The 20854-nt window shown below is 38.7% G+C and overlaps 1 protein-coding gene across 13 annotated transcripts in view; it reads left to right on the forward strand.

The window, feature by feature from the left end:
* The window catches only part of LOC137370057 (uncharacterized), a 98886-nt gene extending 78834 nt beyond the window's left edge, over window positions 1–20052 (forward strand). For 12 of the 13 annotated variants that reach the window (XM_068032122.1, XM_068032113.1, XM_068032115.1 and 9 more), the window contains 4 exons: window positions 2166–2335; window positions 4741–4853; window positions 12171–12318; window positions 15648–20052. In XM_068032122.1, the coding sequence (XP_067888223.1) occupies window positions 2166–2335; window positions 4741–4853; window positions 12171–12318; window positions 15648–16603 (1387 nt within the window). In that variant the 3' untranslated portion in view covers window positions 16604–20052. The remainder of the gene's footprint in view (window positions 1–2165; window positions 2336–4740; window positions 4854–12170; window positions 12319–15647) is intronic. The other variant, XM_068032119.1, reaches the window with a different exon arrangement.
* The last annotated feature ends 802 nt before the right edge of the window (window positions 20053–20854 follow it).

Here is a 20854-nt window from a genome sequence, read left to right on the forward strand (position 1 = left end):
GTATGTCCTGTCCACAAAAAGCAAGAAAAATCAAATCCAGCCAATTACCGCCCCATCAGCCTACTCTGTTATCAACAAAGGGATGGAAGGTTTGGCTGACAGTGTTATCAAGCAGCACTTAATCAGCAATAACCTACTCACTAATTGTTCAGCTTGGGTTTTACCTGGACCACTCAGCTCCAGAACATCTTATAGCCTTGGTGTTCTGTGGTGAGTGACTCGCCTCCTGACTCCTCAAAGCCTTTCCACTACCTACAAGGCACAAGTCAAAAATATGATATACTCCGCACTTGCCTGGATGAATGTAGCTCCAACAACACTCGAAGCTCAACATCATCCAGGACAAAGCAGTCCACTTAATCAGCACCCCATTCAATGCTGCCGCAATGTTGCTGAACTGTGTACCATCTACAAGATACACTATAGCAACTTGCTAATGCTTCTTCAACAGCATCATCCAAACCTATGACATTTATACCCTAGAAGGACAGGAACAGCAGGTGAATGGGAACACTAGACCTGTAGTTCTCCTCCAACTCAAACTATCTTGATTTGGAAATATATTGCTGTTTCTTCATTGTCTTTGGGTCAAATTCCTGGAACTCCCTACCTAATGGCACTGTGGGAATACCTTCACACATGGACTGCAGCGGTTCAAGAAAGCAGCTCACCACCACCTTCCCAAAGGCAATTAGGGATGGACAATAAATGCTGGCCATGCCATGAACTAATATGTATAAGAAAAAAAATCCATCACTGTCTCGATTTTGAACCAAACTGTCCTTAACCTCACATCCTATTTGACTCCGGGCTGAGCTTATGACTCTCTATATTTCTTTCAGAAAGCTTGCTTATCTCCATCTCCTCAACACCTGTCTCTGCCCATCAGCACTTGTCACCTTCTGGCTTAACTATTCCCATTTAATGCACTATGAAATTTTAGGAAGTATACGACATAGTAACGCAAAAGACCTTCCGAACTTGTCATCAGGTTCCTTGCTGTGATTCTAGATTTAATAGTCCTGAATCATAATTGCAAACAGGGATTCATCCAGTCCTTTTTAAAAACAATATATTCTTTCTAATCTTCTACACTACCCTTCCTGGTAATCTGATTCATTTGGCAGTAATAAATCTGGGCAATTTTGTTTTTCTTTTGACATTAGGGCGGCACAGTGGCGCAGTGGTTAGCACCGTAGCCTCACAGCTCCAGGGACCCGCGTTCGATTCTGGGTACTGCCTGTGCGGAGTTTGCAAGTTCTCCCTGTGACTGCGTGGGTTTCCGCCGGGTGCTCCGGTTTCCTCCCACAGCCAAAGACTTGCAGGTTGATAGGTAAATTGGCCATTGTAAATTGCCCCTAGTGTAGGTAGGTGGTAGGGAATATGGGATTACTGCAGGGTTAGTATAAATGGGTGGTTGTTGGTCGGCACAGACTCGGTGGGCCGAAGGGCCTGTTTCAGGGCTGTATCTCTAACTAAAAAAAAAATAAAAATAAACTAGTCCCTGAATCTTGTGCCCAACATTAGAATTTTCTTGGATTTAATCTCCATAGACTGTCAATAACCGTCCTCACATTCCTATTTGGACAGTGGTCCCAGGGTAGGTTATCTTTCTTTGTAACCTAGTCCTCTTTAACTTAGGCATTTGCCACCTAGCCTGGTACCACCAAGCTGGTTCAACGAGGGGTGCCAACTTTTCTCGACCACCTCCCAAAAAGTTAGTTTTTTCATAATTACTCATTCTTGAGTACAAACCTGAAGAGAGAAGATGGTGGAAAACTGATTTGATAATCTTGATCTTACTCGCTGGTATGATTTTGCATTTTCAGCATAGCCTGTACATAATGAAAGATGTGCAAGCTGCTTCAGTGAGTGTTACCTGTAAATGGGACAGAAAATTAGCCACGCAATTTGAAATTTTATTATTTAAAGGTAGTTTAACATTTACTGTGTGTTTAAATTTTTGTTTTGGTGAATATTTGAGAGGTAAGGAGCAGTTTTTGTGTTGGAGACTGTTGCGAGATGGAAGGGTGTATATTTGAATAGGTTTTAAAATTTGCAAGTGTTAAGTTTTTTTTTAAACAAACCTATCCTTGGCAGTAGTGGAGTAAGAAATGCATTTGCATGTGAAGCTAATTAGTGTTCCATTGTTTCTCATTTCCCAGAGCTGTGTCAGCACTACAACAGTGTAAGAGCAAAGTGGATGCGATCCTAGAAGGAAAACCTCTAAATCTGCTATTCCAGGGAATAGGACAATTTAAAGACCAGGTTCTGTTTGCAAAATTGTCAGAAGATACCAGTGATAAAGTAACATCTACCCTGAGAGCAGTGGCTGGTCAGTACAAGATTCATGGGCTAATTTAATTGTTACTGTCTTGAACCCAATTTGATAAGTTGTATAACAAAATAGCTTAGTGAGAGACTGTTAACTTGAATACTGCACATTTCTGTAAGTCTTGAATGAAAGTAGGGATGTGATTCAAGTTAAATTTAAAACATCCCTATATTTGTATAGCTTGCACAAGCGGAATAACCTTCTGTAAATCACTAAAGAGGTTGTATGCATCTTTCCCTTTTGGCTGTGATTAGCAAAATAAATTGGATACTATTTCTCCTAATCACTATTAGCCATGTGATTCCCTGTTTCCAATAATACCAAAGAGCTAGTTGGACTTTTACCTGCTGGATGTCTGCACATAGCTAATGTGTTTTAATTATGGGAAATGGTGCATCGTGATCTGGTTCTGAATATCAAGTATCCTCCTTGGAGCAGAGTGGAAACTGCCATCACTCCAGGGACTTGACACAATCTAGGCTGGCACTTCAATGCAGTACTAAGGGACTGCTGCACTGTCAGAGGTGCCATCTTTCAGATGTGACATTAAACTGAGGCCTTGTCTGCCCTCTCGGGTGGATATAAAAGATCCCATGGCATTATTTTGAAGAAAAGCAGGTGTCCTGGTCAATATTCATCTCTCAACCATCAGCACTAAATCAGGTTATCTGGTTCTTACTACTTTGGTGCTTGTGAGACCTCGCTGTATTTGAATTGGCTGCCGCATTGGCTTCATTGACTCTGAAGTTCCTTGGGTCGTCCTGAGGTGGTGAGAAGTGCTATATAAATCCAAGTGTAACTTTCCTTTTTCCCTAATTTGTATGTTATCTAACCCTGTGTAACTGTAGCCAAAATAACTATTTGCAATACTGTTACTCAGCTTTTGTCCTTTCCACACAAACTTTTTTTTTTAGTTTGTGTAGATTTTAACTTTATTATTTTGTTTTTTAAACTTCCACAAATTTTCTTACCCTGCCACCCCACCCCACCACAATTCTGTGCTGCAATTTTCCAGAGCCAAGAGATAAGAATGTCTGTACCCTGGCCTCCCATCATAAACTGGTCACTGTACATGCAAGTGACGTGGGCTAACTTTTTACTCCACTGAGAAAGTTATGTAAATTTCAGTTCAGTTTTTTTTTTTTTAATTTCTACTTTTTTTTTCTCCCATTGCTTTTCTTTGCTGGATACTGATACACAAGAGCTAGATAACCTGGTACCTTCACATGAACCTTGGGGGTGAGAACGTGAGCATGCTGTTCAGTTAAGAGACATCACCATCGACTCCGATCATGTTTTCTTCACACAAAGGAATGTTTGCTTGCTCTTCCAGAGAGGAATAAAGGATGGGTAGCCTGACATTTTTTTTCTTTCATCCCTTCCTTCCCACAGCCTTCCAAGAAGGAGCGCTGAGGCTACATGTAACTTGCTATAGCCTGACCAAGATCAGTCAAATTGGCACAGGCCAGGGATTAAACCTTTTTAGGTCTGCAAGATTCAACAACTCGCTGAGATTTAAAATAAAGTTAGAATTAAAGAAGCAAATTTGCAGTACTTTTCTCTACCCTTGCTTCTTCCATTTCAACCAGTATTGCAGAATTACCTCAACTAAAAGAAACTGTAATATGCTGAAATTCCTTGTTCAATTTTGTCTGCCATGCTAAATTATGTAGTTAATTTGTCTATTACTTGTATTATCCTAGTAACTCTATTTTTTCAGGACTATTTTATTCCTTCTAAGTGAGGGGGGCCAGAATTGTGCACACTGTTCCAGATGTGGCCTGAGCATCATTTTGTACAGAGCATGATTTTTTTGCTTTTGTATTCAATCTTGAAATAAACCTCAATACCCCATTAACCATCTGTTTTTTAATATATCTGCATTTTCTTAGCCTATTTATTTCCTGTTGTCACTTGGTCTTCCTAGCAGTTTAACATCCCTTCAAGTTTAATATTCTCAGTAAATTTTGATATCTACTTCTTTGTCTGAAGCAAAATTGTCTATATTGTAGCTTGAACTTGGTATTTCACAGGAACTTCTTTTCCCCTATGAGCAAACCAATTATCCTACCTGTAGTACAAGTTACATCTGTAGGTGGGTGTCACATCTTGTCTATCATACACTGCCTGACATCCCACACATCAGGAATAGTTATATTGATAGGATTTTAAATAGTACTACTTCTCCATAAAAAGAAAAGCTATGATAAAATAGTGAAATAATAGTTAATCATCTGCAGCTACAGATGCAGGCCTTTGAAATGTTCTCTAAAGTTTAATTTGTTGAGCTCTGTCAGGTTTTTGCAGTTTGACAAGCTGATGGGAGAAGTAGTATCCAATTTATCTCCTGCTCAGTTACTCATTCAGCTCTGACAATCAAAACATTACTCTCTGCCTTTTGACAGAATCTGTTGAGATATTGTTCCGAGAATTGGGTGTGAATATTGAAGATAGCAACGAGTTCAAACCCCATGTAACCTTTCTGAAGCTCTCCAAATCGCCTATGCTTCGACGCAAGGTAATAGTTTTATGGCTTCTTGCATCAAGATATCTATATGTAATTTACCAGATTTCTGACAGCAGATCTTCTGTGTTTAATGCATGTATTTTGGAGCTCTTTGCATTTTAAATACTAAAAATTTTTTCAAAAGAAGGACTCCAATCTCTTGAACAAGGCTGAACTCACCTGGCGCCCACCACCAGCCTTGATAACTGTAGATTTGCCTGGTGATCTTCATGCTGTTCTCCATGCTCCACCACATGCACTCCCCAACTCGGTGAGACAGCTAGCCCACGCTGCTGCACAGGTGGTGGCCGCACTCTGCTCCCACCTCCCTGCTTGCACAAAGTCCACCTCCAGCCGCCGCTCATTCGCTTATTCTTGGCCACAGTGCTCTGCTTGGGAAACGCTTTCACATTTCATGCCCAGGAGTCTGCGGACACCAGTTTGAAAACCCACTGCCTGGAAGGTAAAATTCTGGCCTACCTCTTTGACCAGGATTTTGGTCACCTAATAGCTTCATTTGTGGCTTGGTGTCATATATTGTTTTATAATACTCCTGTGAAGCACCTTGGAATGTGTTATTACATTAAAGGTGCTATATAAATATAAGTTGTTGTTGAATCAAGTAGTCCAAGTGTTCTCTTGGCTACAGGTTGAAGATGTGTTGCTGAAACTTTGGCAAAATGAAGACCTTCATACTGTTTTGCAAAAGTAGATTGAACAGGATGGATGTAATGGAAGAAATTTTATTCTATCTGTGCGAATATACAGGGTCAGTGAATCAATACCAATGTGACATTTTCCTTGAAGTAGATATGCCGTGAAGCGGTTTGATTTTGAGCTTATCTGCATTTAACCACTTGGAACAGAAGGAAATCTTATTTTGCAATATAACAGTGCCATAATGTTTTCAGATGTGTGAAGATCTAGTCTTAGTGTCTCCATCTTTTAACATTAAACTTTTACCTTGTTACAGATCACTTTACTCAATTTAAATGTTTAAACTTAATTACTTCCTATGAAGTAGTTTTGAATAGTTTAACAAATTGTATTGCGATATTATAGTCCTTTTTTTTTTTAGAATTTTGTCTTGTGTTTTGTGACGTAGTTGATTCTGAGACAAGGGTCCTGAATCTTAATAAAGGAAATTACGAAGGTATGAGGCGAAAGTTGGCTATGTTGGATTGGGAAACGTTACTTAAAGGGTTGACGGTGGATAGGCAATGGCAAACATTCAAAGAGCACATGGATGAACTGCAAGAATTGTTTCTTCCTGTCTGGCGCAAAAGTAAAACGGGAAAGGTAGCCAAACCATGGCTTACAAGGGTAATTAGAGATAGCATTAAATCCAAGGAAGAGGCATATAAATTTGCCAGAAAAAAACAACAGACCTGAGGATTGGGAACAGTTTAGAATTCAGCAAAGGAGGACCAAGGGATTGACTAAGAAGGGGAAAATAGAGTTTGAGAGCAAGCTTGCGGGGAACATAAAACCTGACTGTAAAAGTTTCTAAAGGTATGTGAAGAGAAAAAGATTGGTGAAGACAAATGTAGGTCCCTTACAGTCAGAAACAGGGGAAATTATTATGGGGAATAAAGAAATGGCTGACCCACTAAATGCATACTTTGTCTCCACAAAGGACGACACAAATAGCCTACCAGAAATGTTGGGGAACACAGGGTTTAGTGAGAGGGAGGAACTGAAGGAAATCAGTATTAGTAGAGAAATGGTGTTGGGGAAATTGATGGGATTGAAGGCCAATAAATCACATCCCAGAGTACTTAAGGAAGTGGCCCTAGAAATAGTGGATGCATTGGTGGTCATCTTTCAAGATTCTATAGACTCTAGAACAGTTCCTACAGATTGGAGGGTAGCTAATGTAACCTCACTATTTAAAAAGGGAGGTAGAGAGAAAACAGGGAATTATAGATCAGTCAGCCTGACGTCAGTTTTGGGGAAAATTCTAGAGTCCATTATCAAAGATTTTATAGCAGAGCACTGAGAACAGTGGTAGAATCGGACAGAGTTAGCATGGATTTACGAAAGGGAAATCATGCTTGACAAATCTACTAGAATTGTTCAAGGATGCTAACTAGTAGAGTTGATGAGGGGGAGCCAGTGGATGTAGTTTATTTGGACTTTCAGAAAGCTTTCGACAAAGTCCCACATAAGAGGTTAGCGTGTAAAATTAAAGCGCATGGGATTGGGGGTAGTGTATTGCGATGGATAGAAAATTGGTTGGCAAACAGGAAACCGAGTTGGAATAAACGGGTCTTTTTCCAAATGGCAGGCAGTGACTAGTGGGGTACCGCAGGGATCAGTGCTGGACTCCAGCTATTCACAATATATATTAATGATTTAGATGAGATGAGGGAACTAAATGTAATATCTCCAAATTTGCAGATGACACAAAACTGGGTGGGAGGATGAGTTGTAAGGAGGATGCAGAGAGGCTTCAGGGTGATTTGGACAAGAGTGAGTGGGCAAATGCAAGGCAGATGCTGTATAACGTGGATAAATGTGAGGTCATCCACATTGGTAGCAAAAACAGGAAGGCAGATTATTATAAAAGCAAAATACTGAGGATGTTGGAAATCTGAAATAAAAACAAGTGCTGGACGTACTAAGCAGGTCTGGCAGCATCTGTGGTGAGAGAAGCAGAGATAACGTTTCAGGTCAGTGACCCTTCAGAACTGCAGATGGTGGGATGGCTTTGGGATCATGATGCTCAATTGCACCATGATTATTGGATCCCCAGCGTCTCGCTACAATCTTTGTTTGGTTACCATATAATTCAAAAAATGTGTGCATGTAATTTGGGCACATGTCCCATAATATCTTGCCTATGTTATGCCTCTCTGCAGAAATTGCTCTTGTTTTTGGTGTGCTAATGTCTGACATTTAGTATTTCAGTGTGGCATTGTTGGCAAATATATGATGAGATTTTTTGAAAATCTATTTATGAACATTTGACCACTCAGAATTAACTGGGACTGGAGCCTTTTTCTGCTGAAGTATGCAATTTTATTCAAAAGCAATTTAAAGTTTAAAGTTTCCATAGATAAGTCTCAACAACCAATTCAATTCATTATCCCATACATTTTTTACAATAGAAGTTCCTCTGGCTGTACATAAATGTAGTGTCTTGTACAACTTGTGGGAAGCAGCAGCTGAAAAATTCCCTAAGGGACAGGATGAGAAAACTGAAGAATAAATGTCTGTAAACCAAATTTTCAAAGAAAACTTTGATATTCTGTCTTTAGACCGAAAACCTGGCTATTGAGATGTCTCTAGTTACTCTGTTTTATTGTGTTTTACATCAGGGTAGGAAAAGGAAAGGAAATGGACTGATCTAATTTGAATATCCAATAAGCTTGTATAATAGAGCAAGAAGGACCTTCCTCAATTACCCACAAAGGACAGGAAGCTATAAGCTCCTTCTTACCTTTCTGGCTGTATTCATCTACATGAAGTCCTTGTAGCAGGTAGTATAGGTGGAACCATAAGCAATTTGAAGTCTCCATTGTTATTCGGGCCTGGCCCCAAGGTCTCTTTCAACAGTTAAGTTTGCTCTCTCTGTGAACTAAGATCTAATTCTTATGTGCAAAGTAATCTGGGGTAATAGTGTGCAATGAGTGTTGTTGGAGCTGCACTCATCCAGGCAACTGGAGAGTGTTCCATTACCCTCCTGACTTGTCCTTTTGTAGATGGTGGATAGGCTTTGGGAAGTCAGGAGGTGAGTTATTTGCCACAGAGTTCCAAGCCTCTGATCTGCTCTTGTAGCCACAGTATTTATATGACTGGTCCAGTTAAGTTTCTGGTCAATGATAACCTCAGGCTGTTGTTGGATTCGGCAATGGTAATGCTGTTGAATGTCAATGGAGGGGGTGGTGGTTAGATTCTCCTGTTGGAGATCATCATTACCTGGTACTTGTGTGGTGTATTGTCAGCACAAGGTGATGAATAAAGGACATTCATTTCTCCGAAAAGCAAGATGAAAGTTATAATCAAATGTTTAAGAACAAATGTTCAAGCTGCGGTCCAAAATCTTAGCCTGCACCTTTGACAAAGGAAAAGGGTGGCACAAGGCGTGAGCCCCAGCCTGATCAGTATCCTGAAGATAAAAATATTTACTCTAAAATGCGGTCTATCAGTTCTATTTTATGCAGGTTCTTAATACAGGTGAAACTAATGTTTGAAAATGCATATGAAACAATGCTTTGCCTACTGGAGAATACAAGTCACAAGACTTTCTGGTAACCAAGATTGTTCATAACATGAGCTTACTATTTATATAAGCTTAAAATCCTTCTCGTTTCAAAAAAAGAACTGCATGCATAACTTTATTTTTCACATAAATTTCCTTCTCCAAACCAGTTTAAGTGGAATGCTGCCATATTAATCCCTCGCCAACAAATTACTGTCAAACAAGTTCACTGATTTCATTGGTAGAATTGGAAGGAAGCTATTGTTTTTTGTGCATTGGCTCCTGGGAAGGTTGATAGCTGTCTTGCAATCTATGGATGAATTACAAAAATTTCCACAGAAGTGCCTCTCCATTTAACAAATGGGATAGGCAATGGTTTGATATTTTAAAACTAACAGATTCTCTTAGAAATTTGTATGGTCTTTAGGGAGAGTGATAACTGTTGAAGTAAATTGTTGGAAGAGAGGTATGGAAACTGGGGACCAAGGTTTGGAAAATGTTAGAAGTACCAATGTTTAACGTGCAAAACAAATATAAAACTAGTTCTGAAAGATATGGCTTGGCATTGCATATTAATGCACTCAATTGATGCAAGTAGAAATTGCACTCCCCTCTATACATCATCTGAACAATGTTAAATGACAAGATTCTGAGGTTGGTATCTCTCAGTGGAAGAAAGTTAAAATCTGCAGCGAGTGTTGTTTAAAAAGCCTGTTGTTTATCCTGATGGCAAGATATAAGCATTTCAAAGGCAGTTGGGAGCAAGCAATGCACCTGTCTTTTAACCACAGGCCAGAAAAATAGAGATTAAAATGACAAAAATTTATCAAAATATACACTAATGGAAAATATACTTTATGTTGAGGTGGAGATATGGGTGTGCTCTCATAATTCTTTATGCACTGAGACCTCTGTAGAAACAACAGAATTTTTTGTTTCACAATAGTGTGACTGATGTGCTGTTCTATTCTGAAAGTGCCTTTGTGCCAAGAACCTTCCTTGAGATTTCCTTCCAAAACTTTAGATTAATATGAAATCTGTAAATTTACATAATATATATAACCTGACTTTTCACATCTACCTTCTTTACATTAAATTTTATATTTATTCAACAATAACTTGTATTTATACAACAGTTCTAATGTAGAAAAATTGTTTTGTCACTGCACAGGGGATTAATTTTAAAAAATGGCAAGCTAAGAAAGGAACAATTAGGAAGGGTGACCAACAGCTTGTTCAAAGCATTAGGTGTTCAGGAGGGAGTTGTGAGGTGGAGGGGTTTAGGGAAGGAATATCAGAGTATGGGGCCTAGGTGGCTGAGGTCATGGTTGCTAACAGTGGTGCAAAGGGAGAGGAATACGAAGACAGAGAGGAACACAAGAATTTTGGAGGGAGCAAGGTTGTAGGGCTGGAGGAAGCTACAGAAAATTAGAAAGTTGAATCCATGAGGGATTTTTAAAATTTCAGACATTTGGGAGACCAGGGGCTAATGTAGTTCAGAGAAGGTGGGATGATGGGTGAGCAAGACGTTTTGCTGATAAAGTATGGCAGTGGAGTTTCTGAAGTTTAGAGGGGATGAAGTGCCTGCCAGTAGACTATTGGAATAGTTGAAGACTGAAGGTGACGTTCATAGAATCTTGCAGCACAGAAGGTCACTATTTCCCCACCATGTCTGTGCTAGCTTTTTGAAAAGCTATCCACTTAGTCCCACTTCCCTGCTCTTTCCCCATACCTCTGCAGATTTTTCACTTTCAAATATATTTCAAATTTGTTTTTGAAAGTTACAGTTGAAACTGCCTCCAACACCCTTTTCTGACATGGATCTGGTTTTCTGCAGGCTAAGTCAGGACGGAGACTGGCAATGTTAGAACTGGAAGTAGGCGGGCTTTGTGATGGACAAGATATAGTCTCAGAATCTGAGGATCCAGTTGCTAAGGGGCAGCTATTTGTTGTGGTAGAGAAACGGTCCAAGAATAGATCCTTGGTCGATTTTCATATAGAATAATGCCGGGACCAGAAAAGAAGCTGCTGTTGGAGATACACTGGCTACAGTCAGATGTAGGAATGATATCAAGTAAGGGCATTCCCACTCAGCTGGACATGGAGAGGTGTTGGATCAGGATGATATGCTGATCATCTCAAAGACTGTAGAGTGGATGAAGAGGGATAATGTCCTCTGGCCACAGTCATGGTGACACTTGTCACTTTGCATGGACTATAGCAGGGATTAAAGGTTGATTTGGAGATATTCAAACAAGTAGTTTCAGGAAAGAGAAGCACAGTTTATGATTGGAGTTTCTGCCCTATGTCAACCTGCTTTCATTCACACACAACTGTGTGCATTTATAAAGTAGTACAGTCAAAAATACAAACATTTTCTTTTAATTATTTTAACAAGCACATTGTGAGATGTTATCATGTAAGTAATTAAAATGGTATTCATGAGCGGTATGTTTTTACAATGGATAACTATACTTTCAGCAATGTACGTAGGAGCCACTGATTTACTTGTAGAATAATCTGGAATGATGAATGTATGTGTAGGATGCATTTTTTAGAAAGCTAGTAGATCTCCCATGTTACTGCTCCAAATGCAAGATATTCCCTCTGTCTTGCTTCTCTGTCTCCTTAAATTATGCTCCGGGAGTAGGAGATCTTTTTATCAGTATTTGGAAGATACCCTTACCATTCCAGCTTTTTGTTTTAAAATAATTTCATCAAAATCTTTCATTAGTGAACTATGTAAATCATTTAAGCTATGTATTCTGGCTCTGATATGTACTTAAAAAAAAAAAAAAAAAAAAAATTGCTATCTGGACTTACATGGAACAGACACTTGGTTGAGGTAACACGATGTTCTCTGGAATGTTTTAAACTGTAATAAGTGTAGAGCGTACTTAATGTTGATGGCATGATCCAAGATTTACAAATCAATGCGGGATGACCAGCATTCAGGAAGCAATGTAACTTATCAATGTGGTCAAACTAAATTTAGATTGCTTTAATGAATTATCTGGGTTTTTTTGTTCATGTTAGACTATTTCTGGTACTCCAGTACTGTTGCACCAATTCTGAGCAATAGATCTATCATGGAGCTAAGGCTTTCTTGCTGTTTACTATTTCAGGGATTTCGAAAAATCTGCCCAGAACTCTACAAGGAATATGTAAGTGCTGTCTTTGGCACAGAAGTGTTTACACGTATTGATCTCTGCTCAATGCGCAAGAAAAAACAGCCTTCTGGTTATTACCATTGTGAGAGCTCGATAAATGTAGGTAAGTATGGTGATCCCATAACTGACCAAATGAAAGCTATATGATTTTTTCTTCTGCAAAAATAAGAATATGCAAGTTTAATTCTGCAATAAAGAATGCAATAATTCAAACAATGAATAGCACTCCGATTTTAGAAGACCATGTGAGCAGAAAGGGTGAGGTTGTTAAAATTACAGTGCCAGTGTGATGATGCATCCAGGAAAGTTAAGAGTTTGGAAGATACAAGTACAGCTAGAGCAGGCAAAATGGGATAGTAGATGCTGATGAAGCAATGATTACAAGTGACTGAGTAAACAATGGCATAAAATTTCTCGAGACCAAGTTGAATAACTAAGATACATGTCCAGTTTGTGATGGTTCTAACTACTGATGTGACAACAGAAGAAAAGTTAGCAGATATTTTGCTTAATTACATAGGAGTGAGTGATTTGCAGTTTGCAGATAATCTCTTGAATAGACATGTGGAAATGGTAAAAAGAAATGTCAGGACAGTTAAATAGTGAACAAGTGGAAAAACTAGCAACTAATAAAGAACCTGGTCAGGCTGAGGAAATGAACTCATCCTTTTCAGTAAATGAAGAATGCTTGAAAAGTGAAAACTATCTTGATTGCTGTTGACAGAGTGAGCACTACCAGGAAGAGAAAGGAGGCTTTCGGGCTTTTTATATGAAACCAAAATACTAGTTTATTATGGCCTCAAAAAAGGGGACATTTACCATTATGGAAAGAACTCCATATAGAAAGGAAAAGAAAAATAACACAGCAAGTAAAAGATATAGCTTGGAAGCAAATGTTAGACAAAGATTCATCTTCAGAAATGAGTTTGTGTAATCATACAGCTGTCTTTGCTTTTTAAAATAAATTGAGCATACAAATGGAAAGCGGAATGTGGTAAGGTTTAAGGAGGAAGAATAGCTGGAATGGGTTAATTTAAATATAGGCAATTCTGTAGGAAGACTCGGAGTGCTATTTAATTTGGCAAACTTTGACATATCTAAGAAAGTGAAATAAGATCACCTTCAGCTTTATGAAGGCATGGCAGAAAATAGCGCTACTGAAGAACTGTCAACTGACAACCATATTACTCTTGCATGAGAATTTCTTTTTTTTTTTTGGGGGGGTGGGGGAGGCACAAGGTTTCACTAAGCTTATTGAAGCTGGTGGTCTTGGATATCTTTGCTGCATTGCAGAGATGCTTTCCATCAAATTCTCCACTTTGTCTGTAGATGGCACTAGGAGAAAAGGATTTAGGTTGCAACAATTACCAGAGGATGCTCAGACCAGTGTAGTGGCTTCAAAACCAGTGTTTATACAGGATCCAAAGAGAATTGGGCATATAGAGCTGAATTGTGGCCAAGAGTTTATTCAGTGAGTAGCTGAGCTAGCTGACCTCTGGCTGGAATCAAGGTAGGGTGCTATAATTCACCTTAATATGCCCAGGTAAGAGAACAGAAAATATGCCAGGGTTCCTGCTTGTAATCCAGCATTCCTTCTGGAAATGTAAATGTGAACTTCTGGGTGAAGACTGAATTGTGCTCAGCTGTCAGGTCTTCCAGAAACAAATGGCTCATTGATGCCAATATAAATAATACCCAACTGGGTGAGATACATTAAATGATGCATTTGTAAAATCATAATTCAGTAATGAATCAATGCCTTCAGCAGGAAGATAGTTAATGAAACTGGAAATAAACCTCTTCAAGCTAATCTAATGAGTTCTGATGTTGAAATTTTAAAAAAATTTGTCATGGAACTAAGTTTTTATATAATTGAGTTTCAGAATAAACTCTGATTGCTAACTCAATTGTACAACTTGTCTTGTTATTGCCAAATTTACCTGTACCATGTCGAAGATTGTTATGTCCAGCTGTCTGCAGCCAAATCCTTCTTATCTAGAAATATGCTGGAGATTAAGGACATCCCAGGGCTTCTGTTTTCTCTTTGAACTATCTCCTCAAACCCTATTCCATCTTCTAATATCGAGTGTGAAGAACTCATGAAAATTGTTATCTCCTCAAATTGAAACCATTCATGCAGATGTCCCTGCTACTACATTCCCTTTTGTGGTATCAAAGGAGAATGTTACAAATTTCAGGCCTACCTTTTAGGTATTCTGGGTTCAACGGTGCTAGTCATTCCTATAAATAGTCCCTGTTTCTCCTGCTTTCATAAATTTGCCCATACAAAGAACAGTACAGCACAGGAACAGGCCATTCGCCCACCAAGCCTACGCCGATCTTGATGCCTGCCGAAACTAAAACCTTCTGCACTTCCGGGGTCCATATCCCTCTATTCCCATCCTATTCATATATTTGTCAAGATGTCTCTTAAACGTTGCTATCGTATCTGCTTCCACCACCTCCCCTGGCAGCAAGTTCCAGGCACTCACCACCCTCTGTGTAAAGAACTTGCCTCGCACATCCCCTCTAAACTTTGCCCCTCGCACCTTAAACCTATGTCCCCTAGTAACTGACTCTTCCACCCTGGGAAAAAGCTTCTGACTATTCACTCTGTCCATGCCTCTCATAACTTCGTCACCTAAGAATGTAACAAAGAACAAAGAAAATTACAGCACAGGAACAGGCCCTTCGGCCCTCCAAGCCTGCGCCGATCCAGATCCTCTATCTCAACCTGTCAATGGTTTCCTGCATTGAGCCTTTAATCTGAGGCCAGCCGAAGTGGGAGTGTCTATTTCTCTTTGTGGGCCAGTCACTGACACAGGCTTCTGTTGACCTCCCAAACATTGCTGGTAGACCTTAAGACCCCTTATCTTCCGATGAATATAACAGTCTTCATGTGCTCATATATGTTTTTCCATTCTTGTACACAAGCCAATACCGCAGTGTGAGCGACATTCTGGCTCTGCTTCCTCTGTGTAAGCATGAGAGACCATAGTCTGGTAAAATGTACAGAACGTGATTGGAGATCTATCGACCAAAAGGTTTTTTTGGAAAAAAGTCATATTGTAAACCGATCAGGAGCAAAATAAATAGCAAGTGGAAAGATATGAAATGTACTCCTAGGAAGCTTTGTACATTTCCATGGTCTCTGAGTTGTAAAGCTTTCCATAAAGTTAACTATCTCTTTATGCTTTATCTAATAGTAAATGCATAAATTATGTATGTATTAAATTATATTGGTTACATAATTTCATATTCTATAATTTAACAGTAATGCAATGGAAAACTAGTTTGATATCAACAATGTTATATGGCTTGGGCAAAAAACTTTTAAAGCCAAGATAATCTCAATATGGCTTGAGGTAAACACAAAATTGTTTTCCATGCTTCAAGCTGCTGTTTGTTAATGCAGCTTTCTTTCTCCAACAGGACTGATTATACCATATTCTTCCAATTTCCCTTTAGGGAATTCAGGAGTAACCAGAACGCTTGGGTCTCTAGAAGGATCAACAAAGCAGGTGGAGCCAGGAAAGTCTTTTGAGTCAGAAGACCTTCAAGAAGAATGCAAGGCCTCTGCACCCCAGCTGACAGAACTATCTGCCATAGAGCCTACAGATCAGCAGGTGGAGCCAGGAAAGTCTTTTGAGTCAGAAGACCTTCAAGAAGAATGCAAGGCCTCTGCACCCCAGCTGACAGAACTATCTGCCATAGAGCCTACAGATCAGCAGGTGGAGCCAGGAAAGTCTTTTGAGTCAGAAGACCTTCAAGAAGAATGCAAGGCCTCTGCACCCCAGCTGACAGAACTATCTGCCATACAGCCTACAGATCAGCAGGTGGAGCCAGGAAAGTCTTTTGAGTCAGAAGACCTTCAAGAAGAATGCAAGGCCTCTGCACCCCACCTGATAGAACTGTCAGCCGTAGAGCCTACAGATCAGCAAGGAAGTATGCAAAGTCCTCCAAGAAGCCCATTGCCTCATGATGCTTTCACGGAAGTGAATCATCCCCTCAGAACCAGGTTTTTGCATGTGCAGAAAGAGGGATTTGACACAATTCATGATGATTTAGTGGATTTAAAAGGAACTATCCAGTCTAGTCTAGAGGCCACTCGGGTTACAATACAAAATAGTCTGGATCTGCTGCCATCTGCCATTGCGACAGAATCTGGAAAAGGTTCTGCCCAGTCTGGATTGTCTGCAACACAAACTGGAATGCAAGAGCTCAAGTGCATTGTGCAGTTTGGAATGGAGCAGTTGGAGAGGTCTGTTCAGTCCGGCTTTGCAGAACTGAACAGGAACATAGCTGGACTGAGTCAGAATATTGCTGACTTGGTCAATGTTCTGACTCATACTTGTAATCCTGTAGGTGCATCCTGTCAAAATATCTGAATATTACAGGAAGGGTGTTGGAGGGAGGATATTCTGTCCAGCATGAGCTTGCTTGCTTTTCCGCCACTGGGAATATTATCAATAGCAGAGACGCTGCGCTGTTCCCACAATCCACCAGGAAGAAATTGGATACCCAAAGTTTCACATCAGTTGCCTGAAAATCTCTAAGATTTTGTATACCCACTTTGTTTTTATTTTGTCTTTTCCTAGATATTCTAATTAATAAGTATAATAACTAGTTAACTGCCTGAAAATGAAATGCAATAAAAAGGCCTGTATTACTGTAACAAAAAGAATTGTTGCAGTAAGCAAATACATTTTACTTGTACTTTTCAAAACTCTGCCATGATACCACCATAACATTGTGGAGGGCTGAACAGGACATGTTGCATTTACAGACTATAGCAACAAAGCAGCCTTTCAGACAATTGGGCTATAGCTGAGATACCAAAAGTGCGAGTGAATAAATACTAATTGTTAGTAAGAACTTTGTATTTATATAACATTGCATGACCTTGAAATGTCCCAAAGCATTTCATAGACAATGGTGCACTTTTGAAGTGTAGTTATTTGTTGTAATTTGTGAAAAGATAATTCCAATTTGCACACAGCACAGTCTCACAAACAGAAATGAGATAATGACTAATGTTTTTTTAATTCAATAATTTTGTTTGAGGGCTAAATATTGGCCAGTAAACTGGTTAGAACTCCCCTGCTCTAAGTAGGTTCCATGGCACTGTCCATCTATGCTAGAGGGAAGACTGGGTCTCTGTTTAACGTCTCATCCAAGAGATGCCACCTCCAACCATGTAGAACACGTTCAGTGTTGCACTGAAGTATCAGGCTAAATTATGTACTTAAATTTCTGGAGGGAGCCTTGAATCAACTACCTTCTGACTCTGGCTCAAGTGCCACCACTGAGCCAAAGCTGACACTTAAATGACTGCCTTACAATTATTAGCCCACCATATGTTCAAATGGTTAATGTCTTCAAACCTACTTGGCAAATGGACATATTTGGCAATCCAACAAATACAATACCAGATAAGGTTTTCTACATATTGATACATATTCTTTTCTCCTGCAGAAATGCTTTAAAGTACTGAAGAGACATAATTCAACCAATATATGTGCAATTAATATTACCCTACTGCTTTTTCTCCAGGATAATGGGGAAAATCACTGTTCCTTCCTGATATCCATGTACTAACATTGACCCACTTATGCAAGGTATAAATAATGCAATATAAATGCATTGTGGTTGCAACTGCTGGAGAACTTGACAGTAAACTAGAACTTGGTATCAATGGTCTAGGCAAGACATTGTTAATAATCTTCAATTTTTTCAGTCCCCAACCTCTGCATATTGTATGCATTAATGCTTTTTTTTGTTTCTAGCTAAATGCAACATATAGGTAACTTATTTGAGGTGACCGACAGAATGCAGAGAAACTTTGTTTCTGGGACAGAAAAGAATGAATAAGTTACATATTTTATGCTTCCTAGCTTTTATAGGAGCTCAATCATAATTAATCTTACTTAAACTATAATTAATCATAGGCATTGCTGATAGCACCAGGAGGATGAAAGTACCTCTAAAATTGCTACGTATCATTTTGTGCATAGATCAACCCAATATTTTACCATACGTTTTTCTTTCCAAAAGTATTGATGGTGTTTTTTTTTTGGTCTGGGTGCAGATCATACAAGGGAGTAAAAGCTTTTGATACTGCAAAAAGAAAATAAAAGATATTTGTGACTTCTGCGATGCACCATAAAATGAAAAATAAAACAACCAAATCTGGGTTGGAATTTTTTTTTTTTTAGAAGCACAGTTCAGTAAAGGGTGCTTAATGTTGCATGGACCAAAGTCTGTAACTTGGAAGTCATTCTGAAATAATTGGAAATGGTTTTCTGTTAACAGGTTTTGAAGTGACTGTGTATATTTGTATTTAAATAATGGGATTTATCAAAGTAAAACATCTCATCAACTCACAGGCTCACCAACTTCACTGAGCCTGAAAAGAGATGGCAATTACAAAAAATGTACAGACTATTTCATCAATACTTTAGTTAATGGAAGATTATGCAGCAAAAGTCTAAAAGTAAAGGTAATTACTTCACTTGAGCTAAATTCCTAAAATGCATTATAATCACTTACTCTAAATGTGCATTTTTTTACAATTCAATGTTCTCATACAATGCTATTGATATATGGGAAGCCAATGATCAAGCAAGGTGTTTCCTGATCCAGTAACAGTTTAATGTTAAACATTTCTTTTTGAATGTAGATTCCGTAATAGGAAACATTGCTTTTTATTCTTTAAGCGGTTTCAGATTTTAGTTTTTTTTAGTGAGCTTTTATAAACTGAGTTTGGTATTTGAAATTGTTTTCAAAACTAGTTGGAGAGGTTATGTAATTATCTAGTACCACAATTAAAAATTAAATTGAAGCTTAGCATGGTGACTTGCATGGAATGTGAAAGCCCTTGTTACTGGTGGAGCTAAAGTAGTCTGGCAGAAAGACCTTTCAGTAGATTATGCAGTCATTGAAATTATTCTTTTGAGGGTGGTGGAGAACGGAAAATGCTGATCTTGTCTGGCATGAATTTTAAAAAGCTCAATGTACATTGATCATGCAAGATACTGAAATGTAACTAACCTATAATTTGTAATTATGATTGAGCTAATTTGTAATTTCAATGAAATTTCAGAATTATTTGAGTAATAGTCAGGTTTTAAAAATCTTGGGAATTGCTAGACTCTGCTCAGTTTAACAGTAACAAATTTAATACTTTGACATGGGCCCTGAAGAGGGAAGGAAAAGCAAAAGGGCAAAATGCATGCAGGAGAATGTCCAACTTAATTGATTTGAAATAGTTCAGAGCAAAATGAAGCTTTATGTCGAAAGGAATATAATACAAATATGGCTGTATAGTTAAAGGATGACAAGACCAATCTGATTTCTTGCACAGAGGTAACTAATTGCTGGAACCAGTTTGGACTTCCATTGCATAACAGACTTTGTTTCTACATAGCAGTAGATAATTGAGGACTATATTAGTGTCTAATTGTGGATTAATATCCACCCAGGAGCTATTCCTTTCTAATGGGTGTTAGGAGGAGGACATAATGAATGTACAGGTATCATTAACCATTTAACTTAACAGCTTGAATGCAGTTGATCCCACACTTTGTTGGTGCCCTGTTCAATTTTTTTTAAACTTACAAAGCATCGATTTAGTGAAGCAAAAAGCACTGTTTTTGTCTTAGTAAAACCATGGAAAATTGTCTGCATTTATGGTATTTCAGTTATAAGGAAAATAGTCTTATTACTTTTTAATTATTCAAATCTAGATTCTAGATTATCCTTGAAGATAGGACTCTTATTTCTGATGCAAAATAGGTGATTGCTGTAGTTTATCATACTATTAAAGTTCATTATTATATGACTTTTTGAGTTTGTTTAAAAAGTGGTAGCTTGTGCTTGCAATACAACCATGTATAGGAAAAAATGGAAAAAAGTCAAGATAAAATAAAAATACACAGCTGACTGTGAGCATGCTTCATTCTACCCAACCTGAAGTTGAACTGGCATGATTTCATGATTTTTTTTTAAACAGCAAGAAAATCAGGCAAACAAATGAGCCTTTATAATGCATCTGTTACAAGTTCCGGTCTGCTATACTTTCTGATTCAGTGCATCAGTTGATCTCGTAAGCAATATAAAAATTTTAATTTTATGGGAATTGGCTCTTGTTACCCTAGTTAGCCTTGTAGGTTGCAGCACTTCAATGCATATCCAAATACTTGCTCAATGTTAGGAGGTTTTCTGCCTCGACCACAGTTTCTATGCTATAAGCATGCCCGATGTGTGATGACATCATTAAATATGATCTGGCCATCTTGCCGACTGCTTTTCCTGACAAGTTGGTCCCAATATATAACAGATGTTGGTGATGAAATTAGATTAAATTTCAAAACTTTTTGCAGCAAACAGCAGTAGAGACTGTGATGAACAAAATGGGGTAGCTCCCAGTGACCTACCTGCTAAGATGAAGATTTTGGATTAGATTGTGTTGAGCCTCATTGTTTCTGAAAATGTGTGGCTGCACTCAGTTGCATGGATTCTGCAGAGTCTTATCGTGCCCATCTGATTCAACTACCAACTACACTGGCCTTGATTTTGTTCTGATTAGGCTGACTTAGCTGCTGTAGCACTGTTACAAACAGCCACAGTAAAATGTTAAC

The sequence above is a fragment of the Heterodontus francisci genome, chromosome 5, assembly GCF_036365525.1.
Source record: "Heterodontus francisci isolate sHetFra1 chromosome 5, sHetFra1.hap1, whole genome shotgun sequence".
NCBI classification, from domain to species: Eukaryota; Metazoa; Chordata; class Chondrichthyes; order Heterodontiformes; family Heterodontidae; genus Heterodontus; species Heterodontus francisci.